General features: G+C 41.7%; 1 protein-coding gene across 2 annotated transcripts in view; it reads left to right on the top strand.

Annotated features, from left to right (window-relative positions):
• The first annotated feature begins 138 nt into the window (after window positions 1-138).
• UBE4A (ubiquitination factor E4A) overlaps window positions 139-12,119 on the top strand; it is a 35,062-nt gene continuing 23,081 nt past the window's right edge. The window contains exons 1-6 of one of the 2 annotated variants that reach the window (XM_045797898.2): window positions 155-275; window positions 4,456-4,621; window positions 5,393-5,554; window positions 9,670-9,843; window positions 10,436-10,548; window positions 11,552-11,704. In XM_045797898.2, the coding sequence (XP_045653854.1) occupies window positions 5,434-5,554; window positions 9,670-9,843; window positions 10,436-10,548; window positions 11,552-11,704 (561 nt within the window). In that variant the 5' untranslated portion in view covers window positions 155-275; window positions 4,456-4,621; window positions 5,393-5,433. Of the gene's footprint in view, window positions 276-4,455; window positions 4,622-5,392; window positions 5,555-9,669; window positions 9,844-10,435; window positions 10,549-11,551; window positions 11,705-12,119 lie in introns of both variants that reach the window. The other variant, XM_045797897.2, reaches the window with a different exon arrangement.

Raw genomic sequence — 12,119 nt, 5'->3', positions numbered from 1 at the left:
CCCCCGGCCCGCCCCCCACCCTATCGGGCCGGAGCCCTAGGCCCCTTGCGGCCACTTCCGCCCCGCCCAGCTAGCTAGCGCGTGCGCCGTGGAGGTGTTTGCGCGCCAGTTCCCCGCGCAAGCGGCACACCCTGTTTCCGGCGCCTGGATGAGATTCCACAAGGCCCGGCGCCTGGTCATGATGTAAGTTCCGGTTGCCGTGCTGAGTCGGAAGTGGGAACCCTTCGGCCCCTGAGACTCTTGTCGTGTCGTCGCTGCTGGCCCTTCAGGCTCTGGTAAGAGAGGAAATAGCTTGACACGGGAGGGAACCGTTGAGTCTGCGATGGGATTTTCTTCTCCTAGTTGAATGCCACTCCAGGTCTCTGCACTCTTGCCTCCAAATTCATTCTCCTGTGCTTTCCTGACCCTTGACCCTCTCCTTCGTGAACTTCGACCCTGTCTGATTTGGGACCCCTTTACAGTGCCCCAGCTTCTGCCACTTCTCCCCCTTTTTGCCATTCCCCACCAGGTAAAGGCCAGAATACTGGCCTTGCGTTATCTTTGACTTCTTTCTCTGGAAAGAACGCCGAGTGGGTGGGTCTCTCTCCTTGCCGCGAATCCCTTATGGAACCTGGAGAGTTGAAATGCAAAGCGTAGACGACAAATAGCCAGATGCGAAAGGAGGGGAAATTAAGCACGAGTTGCAGCAATCAAACCAGTTGAATACATATGGCAAGATACTGACATTTCTTGCGGCAGGGGATCAGTTCACTACTTAAAACTCCTGGCACTCTGCTTCGTACTCCCTCATCCATAGGGCATAGAAGACACTAATGAGATGAGTAACCGCAGCTCTGGAGGTTATATTTCATGGGTCTTCTCGTTGGGAGAGGTTTTTGGCTCCCAGAGCAAGGACCCGTTTAGTCTCACTGTTTTGGTCTCCTGTGGGAACCCTCCTGAGATAAAATGGGACCCAGGAAAGAATGCTGTTGGCTTTTTGACTTGAGATCCTTCTAGCTTGTTGTGTTGTTAGGATCTGTTGCCACTTTAGCGGGATGTGGAAGAATTTTGGGGTGGAACATGTAACAGTGAAAACATTTTAATTCCTTTTCGGTTTAATGTCTCACCAGGAGAGAGACCTTAAAAAGTATGATTTAATAGAGCTTGATTTTGCCAGTCCAATCTTACAAAGTATTCTACATATGTCCCTTTAAGCAATACCAAGTCTGATGTTAAAACATTTGTGTGCTCACCTCTTTAAGAACTTACAGTGGTCCTTAGGGATTAGCAGTACTGTTCATAAACAAAAGATTGAATGGGGGTGGGGAGGGTGAGAGGATTTGTAGGACAGGAAGTAAATAGCTATTGTAGATGTAGACTCTTGCAGCGTGTATATCAGAGTGAAATGTGTTTTTTAAGTAGGACATATTAAAAAGGAATCCAGTCCGGGCCGCCTGGGGGGGCTCAATTGGTTAAGCGTCAAACTTTGGCTCAGGTCATGATCTCTCGGTCCTGGAGTCAAGCCCCAATTCAGGCTCCCTGCTCAGGGGAGTCGCTTCTCCCTCTCTCTATGCCCCACCCCCCACTCGTGCTCGTGTCCAATCTCTCTCTCTCTCAAATAAATAAATACATACATAAAATCTTTTTTTAAAAAGGTAATCATATCCAAAAGCTCCTAAGGATTGATGGTGGCACCATCCCAAAGGCTGAAAACAGGATGGTGCTGCATCTCTTTATGGCAGTTGAAAATAGGAGATTATAAATAATCGGTAATATTGAATATTAAAACAAACAAAATATCAGTGTTCCATTCTATCAGGCCTGTTGGAGTGGGTGATATCTAGGTACTGTAACATTTGTGAGACCATTGAACATATCTATACTGACATCTCCACAAAGGTTACCATCAAGTGATCATTCTTCCTTTTTCCTGTGAAACTTTTCTGTAAGTGGTTACACAGTATTGGACTATGGAAGTGGTTTGTGCACAGATTTGAAGTTCATATGAGAAAGATGAACTTAGTGGGGTAGGCAGAAACTTTTTTGTTTTTCAAAAAGTTGTATAGCAGAGATGACAAGAGATTTATTTCCATTCTCTATTCTACATATCCTGAGATACCAAAGAGCCACAAGTGTCTGGCCCAGAAACCTGACCTGTTACTGCAACCCAAGACACATAGTAAAGCCCTTACCTTGAAGTTCGATCATGGTGCTTACAAGGAGGTCAGGAGTAATGACATGTAAGATTGAATCATTCAATAAATACTTATTTGGGTTTCTGTGACTGTGATGTTCAGTGCCAGACACAGAAGAAAAACTAATCAGATGTGAAATTGTATTCAGATTGCTTACTGTCTAGCAAGGTAGAAGGTCTGCATTAGGACTACAACGTAGAAAGTTATAAATCCTATTAATATAGATAAAATGTAATGGGAAGCTAACTTCTTTTTTTTTTTAAAGATTTATTTATCTTAGTGTGCATGAGCACGCAGCAGGAAGGGGCAGAGGGAGAGGGAGAGAGAGTCTTAGGCAGACTGTGGTTGAGTGTGGAGTGTGACATGGAGTTCAGTCACGACTCTGAGATCATGACCTGGGTTGAAACCAAGCATCGGACACTTAACTGACTGTGCCACCCAGGCACCCCTATCTTCTTTTTATAATGTGATAGTATAGTATTGAGAAAGGAGGAAATAATGCCATTTATTATCATAAATCCTGTTTATTTGTCTCGGTAGTCTTAGGAGCCTATCTTTTCATATGTTCTGTATTCCTCACTTTCACCTTGCTTCCTTTTACCTCTTGTAGAGATGCAGGTGATGCATCTCCTTTGTATTTTTTTTTAAAGATTTTATTTATTTGTCAGAGAGAGAGAGCATAAGCAGGGGAAGCAGCAGGCAGAGGGAGAAGCAGCCTCTCCACTGAGCAGGGAGCCCGATGTGGGGCTCAATCCCAGGACCCGTGAGCCAAAGGCAGAAGCTTAACTGACTGAGCCACCCAGGTTTCCCCATCTCCTTTATATTTATCTAAACCCTTTCCAGTTTTTTCTTAAGATTTTTTTTAAAGATTATTTATTTATTTGTCAGAGAGAGAGAGTGTGTGTGTGCAGGCACAGGGGTAAGCAGGCTCCCCGCTGAGCAAGGAGCTAAACACAGGACTCCATCTTAGGACTCTGGGATCATGACCTGAGGCGAAGGCAGTCGCTTAACCGACGGGGCCACCCAGTGTCCTTAAGATTTTATTTTTAAGTAATCTCTACACTTAACGTGGGCTCAGACTGAGAACCCTCACATCAAGAGTTGCATGCTCTGCTGACTGAGCCAGCTGGGCACTCCTCAGTTGTGTTTTTAAAAGCCCACTCAAACTGGCTTACACACTATAGGGAAATCTATTGGCTTTTTTATAACTGAAAGACTCTCTTTCCATCTCTCAACTCTTTTCTTACATCTTGACTTAGTTTGGGGTTAGGCCTCTTCTAGATGATGGAAAGATGGCAATTCCAGATTTATTTCTGACGCCACTAACAACCCAAGCAGGAAAAAAGAGTTCCCTTTTCTGTAGATTCAGCCAAAGGCCTGAAGCTGGGTGTTCATTAATTCTGATAGGCCTTGTTAGGGTCTTGTGCCCACCCCTCTATCAGTCATTTTGGCCAGAGTATGCTGCATTCTTTTTGGCCAGGCCAGATTCATATGCTCTTCCTGGAGCTAGTGGGTGAGGCCATCCTCTTCTGAACACATGGACTGAGAATGGGATGATCCCCAAAGGAAAAATGTAGGGTGTCATGTTGAAAAAAGAGGATGGTGTTTTGAAGACAGAAAATGACAAGAGCTCACTATACTTGTTGCATGCCTCTGGACTTCAGGGTACCTTAGAATAGAGGTAGGGTGGAGATCAGCTAACAGTGAGACAGTTGTTAATGTCTCTACATAAATTAGGGGTAACAAGTTTATGCAGTGGTTAAATGAGGGGGAAGTCCTCTCAAGGATCGTTGTGAATTCCAGCACTAAATGTGCTATTTTTATTTTTGGATTATTAAGCTTAACTATACATTGCAAAAATTAAAATACATAGAGCAACATCTAACAGTTCATTTCCTTGAGCAGTAAAGTCCAGAACAATGCTCAGAGGAGACTAGACTGCGCGCCTAAGTCATTACAGATAATTAGCCATTAACTCTTATGCAGAAAACACGACAGAGGAGCGGGAAGCAACTGGTGGAGGTGTCTCAGAATTGTCAAGAAGGGCTAACGTCTCTCTTTCTCCAAAAAATAAGGGTAACTTTGCGGACTTGTGTTAACTTTTGTTACTATGATTCTGTAAGGAGTCTTACCTCAGGAGATTAAAGGTAGACCCCCAAAAATTGTTTTCTCCTTCCCTCATGCCCCATCCCCACTCTTTTTAAGGCCTCTGTCCTTTTGGCAGTTTAATATCCTCATGAGCCAAATATTCATACCCTTTGTCTCTTCCCACCCTTTTCAGGGTTGGATTTCTATGCTGTGGCCTTAAAATTTCAGGAAGGGGAGAAAGCCTTTCAGGGTGCTCCGCTCATCCCGTTGTGCCTCTGAGAGCCCTTGGCGCTTGAATGAGGAAATGTAATCAGAAGAGTGCAAATGCAGGCTCAGTCAGCTCCACTAATACCTTTGAGGTATATATCTATTTCATGTTCCACATTAGGAATTTGTGTGTGTTGGCAGTATTATAAAAAATCAGATAAGTAGTGGAAATTAAACATAGAATTAAGCAAATGCCATTTAGTTTTTAGTGGAAGAAATTTCAATTGTGTTAAGCCTCGGAGTAGAGATAAATTGCCTGATCCATATTTAAAACCCACAACATGCTGGTGATCAGGTTCCTGTCCTGATTTGCCATTCCATGTCCGATGTAGGCTTACAGTTAGTTTATATGTAGCTGAGGAATTCCCGGCTGCAGCTTTAAGTCCTGGAAGCCTGAGCAAGCGCCATCTTACGTTCATGGTGAATGAGAACTAGCCGGCCGGCCTGCAGACTTATGGGAAACGTGTAGCCGTTGTCATATTATTTTTCAGTCAGTGCCACATTGTTGTTACAGTGAGTAGATGAGTTCTCTCATTGACCTCAGTAATTCTTTCTGCTTAACCTTTTTTTTTTTTAAAGGTATGGCAAATAGAAACTTGTCAACAGATAAATGCATTCCAGCTCGAACATTGTTAAACTTTTTTGGTTTTAGCCGCCCCCAAATCAAGCCAACTTATCCAGTTGGTGGGTTTGTAACCATTTTGCCAAAAATGCCTTGAATCTTGGAACAGGAATTGGAAGGTCTTACCCAAAGCCTTTTTACATGTATCGTGTTCAAGAAATGGGGAAGGAACCGACTGTGGGTATAATCCCAGGTGTTGTGTTATCTGCCCCTCCGTGTCTGATACCTGTCCTCTCTGCAGCCCCTCCCCCTAGGTCTGGATGGAGGATACTTTAAAGTGAAATGACAGACCAGGAGAATAACAACAACATCTCAAGTAACCCCTTTGCTGCTCTTTTTGGCTCTCTGGCTGATGCCAAGCAGTTTGCAGCAATCCAAAAAGAGCAGCTGAAGCAGCAATCTGGTAAGTAGGGGAGCCAGGAGCAGCGGAGGAGATGACCTAGAATGGGGTCTTCCCAAGTGGAGTCTTCTTAGGGTCCGTAATTGCAATTGGAATCGACCTGGGGACACAGGTCATTTAGGGCATAAATTGGGGGTTTTTGTTCATTTTCCTTCTTTGTTCTGTTTTCGGTCCTCTCCTCCCCGCTGCATAAAGAGACCAGATAACAGGTGGTTCTGTAGGAACATGTCAGTTGTGATCCCAATGCTGTCAAGCTCTTTATTTTAAAAATCACCTAGCAAAAGATATTTAAATAAATCTTTTTAAGGAAGCTGAAGTTGTAGGCGTAGGTGTAGAAAGCAGGTTACGTGCAGCTGTAGAAAGCAGATGTGTAAAAGGAAGAATTATAAAAGCTTTTTGGCTTTTTGGTAGACAAATAAATGAAATTTGTTCTTACGCCCAGTGCTTCAGAGTCGATCCCAAGCAAAATACCTCTTCCATTCCTTGGAGTGGCCTCTTTCACAGCATAATGCTGTTAGAACAGACTTCTAAGAAAATCTGATCCTTTGCCTTAATGTGAAAAAAAAATCAGAATAATACCTCACAAATCAGAAAAATGGTTTTCCTCAACTAGGACCAAAATTAAGATTGGGTCTAACTTCCTCCTGTTAGAAGACATATAGTTTAGAAGACTTAGGATGATGTTTCTCAAATTTATTAGTCTTCAGAGGGTAGTCACAATCTTTCAAGCCAGAAATCGCTCCCCTTTTCCCTCCAGAGAGAATAATAGTATTTTTTGGAAAGGAGAAATGTTTATATTTTCCCTTTATTTTGTTTATTTCAAAAGTGTCGGTATACATAGCTGACTTGTAGCCTTGTTCAGGACTGAATAAAAAGCAGGTAAGGGCAAGACAGATGAGTAGTGGACAGGGTGATGATGAAGCAAGTGGGGAGTGTATGTAGCGCTGACTTTCTACCATGATAGAAGGAGACGGCTCTGGGTCTCAGTCTCTGAAGTCTCTTCCAGATTCTTGCATTAGGAGATTGTAGGAGGGAAAGGGGAGTGAGGAACAGGAATATAAGAAAATGGGGAAGCATGATTTATGAGTATATGATTGAGGGAAGTTTTGCTACATAGGTTCTTAGTTCCTATTGCTCTCAGGGTTCAGCAGAGAACTTAACCTTATAGGATTAGAGTAACAGAGTGCTTGTCCTTCTGGCTGTCAGCAGACTTGAGGCTGGCTAGAGTTGGGAGCGTTGCAGGCACCAAGCCGTGGGACAAATCAGGTACATGCGCTCCTGTTACTATTTTGGCTTCTCCTCATTTTAGTTTGTTTACACTGAGTTTAGCATGCCACCAGGTCTAACCTGTTTTCCAGCAGCAGTGAGAACTCTGCCAAAACCTTTGGCCTCCTATGTTGAGCTTCACATTGACTGACCTCACCACACTAAAGCAACTCTTAACTTCTGAGAGTTTTGCTGGCCCTTCTGAATAATCACTCTCAGTAGAGAGAAGCAGATACAGACAGACTCACGTGGCTTCAGAGGGGCAGCTCTGGCTGCTGACAGCCAGAAGGACGAGCATTCTGTCACTCTGCTCCTGTATGGTTAAGTTCTCCTCTGAACCCCGAGAGAATAGGAGCTAAGAACCTGTGTAGCAAAATTTCCCTCAACTACATACTCATAAATTGTATTTTCCCATTTTCTGATCATTCCTATTCCTCACTCCCCTTTTCCTCCTCCAATCTCTTCACGCAAGGTTGCCTTTTTAAAAAGTAAAGGAATCCAATCAATAAGAAAATAGTAACAAATCAGAAGGAGAAGGATTCAAATGAGCAATTTATATGCAATGATCAAATGATTTTAAAAATCCAGTCTCACTAATAATTGGAGCACTGTTTTTTACTTACGAGATTTGTGAGGATTTAAACGGGTACTCTCGCATAGAATGTTGAGGGGCTTGTAAATGAGAGCAGTCTTTCTGAGGATGATTTGGTAATATGTGTTAACTTAAATGTGCAAGCTCTTTAGCTCAGCAAATCTGCTTCTAGAAGTGTACCTTACAGAAGTACTCATACAGGTGTACAAAGAGTACTGTTCGGTGCAGTAGTGTTTGAAATCACGCTATCCAAATGTTCATCGACTGAGAAGTAGCCACACAAGTCAGAGTGTGTGCATCCGATGCAGTACAGTGCAGCTATTCCAGAGAACGAGGTAGGCCTCTCCATGACCTAACAGAGAAGGGTGTTGGTGCTGACTCAGTGTAAAGAGCAAGGTGAAAGGAGTATATATAGTATGTCCCCCCCCCCCGCTTTTTTTCTTTCTTTTTAACTGAAAATCCTAGTGGTGAACATTAGCACCAGAATAAGAAAATCTGGAACACTTCACTAACTTAAGTGGTTGTCCATAGGGAATTGGTTCAGAGGAGACTTTTTACATCATGTTTTCCTGTGCAGTTTGGGATTATTCAAATATGTGTGTTCTTTAAAATCAGGAAAAAGCCATGTATTCAAAATAATTAAAGGCATATTGATCAGTTAGGTAATTCTCCGTTCACTAGGTGTATTGATCTATTAGGCAATTCTCTGTTCACAAAGATTCTGTAGGGAACGTAGTGTTGCTGTTTTTGGTAATATGGAGTGCAATTAATTATGAGTAGAAAGAATAAAACTTCTGATTTGTAAAATGTGGTAGGATATACAGCCGGGGATTTCAGAATCCTGTACTTAAGATGTTGCCTGATACAACTCAATAGCAAAAAAACACAAATAATCTAATTTAAAAATGGGCAGAGGATCTGTATAGACATTTTTCCAAAGGAGACATACAGATGACCAACAGGTACAGGAAAAGGTGCTCAGCGTCTCTCATCATCAAAGAAATGCAAATCAAAACTACAATGAGATTATCACCTCATACCTGTTAGAATGGCTACTACCAAAAAGACAAGAAAAAACAAGTGTTGGCGAGGATGTGTAGAAAAGGGAACCCTGGTGCACTGTTGGTGGGATTATAAGTTGGTGCAGCACTATGGAAAGCATTATAAAGGTTCTTCAAAAAATTAAAAATAGAACTACCATATAATCCAGCGATTCCACTTCTAGGTATTTACCCAAAGAAAACAAAAACACTAACTTGGAAATATCCATGCACCCTGTGTTCGCTGCAGCATTGTTTATAATAGCCAGGACATGGAACAACCTGTGTCTGTTGATGGATGAATGGATAAAGAAAATATGATACACCCATACACACACACACAATGGAATATTATTGCTATTTGCAAAAACACGGACGGACCTGTGTGAAATGAAATAAGTCAGACAGGAAAAAGACAAATGCAAACAAATAAATGTTCTAAGTTACAGGTGATATCTAAAGAAAAGACAAAGAAAGAAAGTTCATAAATAGAACAGATTGGTGATTGCCCGGGATGGGGTGGGTACAGGGGATCAAAAGGTACAAACTTGAGTTAAAAAATAAATAAGCCGTAGGGATATAATGAATAGCATGGTGATTATAGTTAATAGTACTGTATTGCATATTTGAAAGTTACTGAAAGAGTAGATCTTAAAAGTTATCTTCACAAAAGAAAACGATATTTATAACTGTATAGTGACAGATGTTAACTAGAATTACTGTGTTGACCATTTTGGAATATATACGGATATCAAATCATTATGTTGTATACGTGAAACTAATATGTTATACGTCATTTTTTATTTATTTATTTTATTTTTTATTTTTTTATTTTTTTTAAAGATTTTATTTATTTATGTGACAGAGAGACAGCCAGCGAGAGAGGGAACACAGCAGGGGAGTGGGAGAGGAAGAAGCAGGCTCCCAGCGGAGGAGCCTGATGTGGGACTCGATCCCGGAACGCCGGGATCACGCCCTGAGTTGAAGGCAGACGCTTTAACGACTGCGCTACCCAGGCGCCCCTATACGTCATTTTTTAAATGTTATACCTCAGTTTTAAAAAAAAGATGTCTGACTTGAGATGTTCACTAATTAGATGATTAACTTGTTTCCCATCCAAAATTATCTTTCTCTTAATAACATGTATCATTTTTGATAGTATACTTGGTTTTCTCTTAAAGAGAGAAGTTTAACTGTTAATGGCTTTCATTTTCTGGCAGATGAACTCCCAGCTAGCCCAGATGACTCGGATAATAGTGTGTCAGAAAGCCTGGATGAATTTGATTACTCTGTGGCTGAGATTAGCCGCTCCTTCCGTTCACAGCAGGAAATATGTGAACAACTCAACATCAATCACATGATCCAAAGGATCTTCCTCATTACTCTGGACAACAGTGAGTTACAGGCTTGGAGCCAGTCTGTTCGTTACTCTTCCCTTCCTGCTTGGGCTAGGAACTTGTTCTTAGAAACTTATTGTGTCTAATGGTTAAACAAACCCACTGTACTCCCTTGAACACAGGTTTGATATTTCAGTGAAGCTTCTGATGTGACCTAAAAATAATATTTAGAGACAGGTGCAGCTTTCATTACCATTTTGGTATGGACTGGGCCATATAGCTCCTTGCCTTTACCACCTTAAAAGGGAAATGCGAATGGTAGCCAAATCATTTTTCTTCCCAGAGGTGACCAAAACATTTAGACGGAAGCCCCACGAGGTGTCAGATAGTATTTTCCCTCTGTGTCCTGTCTGTAGTTAAACCCCAAAGTAGGTGCTGATGTCCAAGATTCACTCTTTAAAGGTCATGATGTTAGGTTTACAACAAAACCTGACATGCTCTTCGACTCTTTGAAAAGATTTAAGTCTTTAGATACTGCCTTGTGTGTCAAGATAATCCTGATACTACCTGAGTCAGACTTGGAGTTCAAGAGAAATGCTGTCAAGATTGGTTGTCTGTATAAGAAGCGTTAATTAAAATCATTTCCCAGGTGACCCCAGCTTGAAAAGTGGGAATGGCATCCCCAGCCGTTGTGTGTATTTGGAAGAAATGGCAGTAGACCTGGAAGATCAAGACTGGCTTGATATGAACAATGTTGAGCAGGTACCATTTCTGATGTTCCTTTCGAGTGCCTTCAGCACAAACTAGCCATGCAGCTGAACTCTGCTCACGTTTCTCCAACCATGACTTTGCTTATCTCCATCTCTTAACATTGTGGTGTTGGGGATCTTCTATTTACCATGGCCACATATCTGAGTTCCTGGAGTGACCTATCTGTGCCTCTCAGATGGCACTTGTTACCTTCTGTCATATGTAGTAGCTTTTTTATGTACCTGTCTTATCTCCCCTATCAGACCCTTAAGTTCTCGAGAGCAAGGCCTGTGTCTTTATATCTTTCCCAGAATCAAAACAGTGTGTTTTACCTTCTAAGTGCCTAATTAATATTAAAGGAATAAAACTTTGGTAGGGCAGACACTTGACAACTTGTAGTTTAACTTTATAGTGTTTACATTATCTCTGTAGAAGTCTGAGTGAGGCCAGCAGTCACACAGAGGAGTAGATTTCATATGTAAGTTCAATCGCTGGTTCTCCACACCATTGAACAAATACTGTTTTAATGCTTAGTCTATGCTACGGTTATACTAGACTCTTGAGCTCTATTTGGGATAACTGTACAGGAGACCCTTGAACAGTGTGGGGTTTGGGGCAGTCGAAAATCTGCACCTAACTTGTGACTCTCCAGAAACTTAACTAATAGCCTGCTGTTGATGGGAAGCCTTACGGATAACAAACAATAAAGTCAGCTAGGGAAAAGAAAATGTTATAAAACAAATGATAAGCAAGAGGAAATACATTTACAGTGCTGTTCTGTATTTATTGAAAATAATCCATGTCAAACCCATATTATTCAAGGATCAACTGCCTATACAGTTATGTTTATATACCTAATATTTTCTAAAGTAGTAAGGGGGTGGGTCCTATGTTCCCCCTTCACTCTACATCCTATGCCTCTTTCAGTAACCTGTGTCCAAATGACCTTCTACATCTTGATACCCTAAGGTTAACTGCAGTGGTTTAGTGTTTTGTTTGTTTGCTTTTCTTAAAGGCCGTCTTCGCTCGCTTGCTACTTCAGGACCCGGGCAACCACTTGATTAACATGACTTCTTCTACAACGTTGAATCTCTCTGCTGATCGAGATGCAGGGGAGAGGCACATTTTTTGTTACCTTTATTCCTGCTTCCAAAGAGCTAAGGAAGAGGTAAAGAAATAATCCCCATTGAGAACTGTGTGGTACTCTTGGGTTTGCCTTTAACATGTAAGCCAGAGAGTTGGATGAGTGTCTTGTATATCTGTTTCTATACATCATAATATATCGGGAACTAGATGTGAGAGGCACTGTGAGTTGTCAAAAATTCTAGTCTTTTGTTTCTGTGGCTTGGGGTCTACTCCTTTCCCTAGTTAACCAGGGCCTCTTATTCTACAAACCTTAAAAAGTCATACTCTTAAAAAAAGATCGGGGGAGGGGAAAAAAAAAAAGATATAAATTCATTTCCACTGAGGTGTAAGTAACAAAGTGACCTAAGCTTGGTCACTTCCAGGATTAGAATTCTAGCAGGTAGATTCCTTACACCAAAGAATGAACTCTTACAAATTTTCAAGCCTCCACAGGACAG

The sequence above is a fragment of the Ursus americanus genome, chromosome 16 (assembly GCF_024610735.1).
Source record: "Ursus americanus isolate L20-20 chromosome 16, mUrsAme1.1.p, whole genome shotgun sequence".
Classification (NCBI taxonomy): domain Eukaryota; kingdom Metazoa; phylum Chordata; class Mammalia; order Carnivora; family Ursidae; genus Ursus; species Ursus americanus.
Note: the sequence above shows the minus strand (reverse complement) of the source record. Positions and strands in the feature narration are given on the sequence as shown.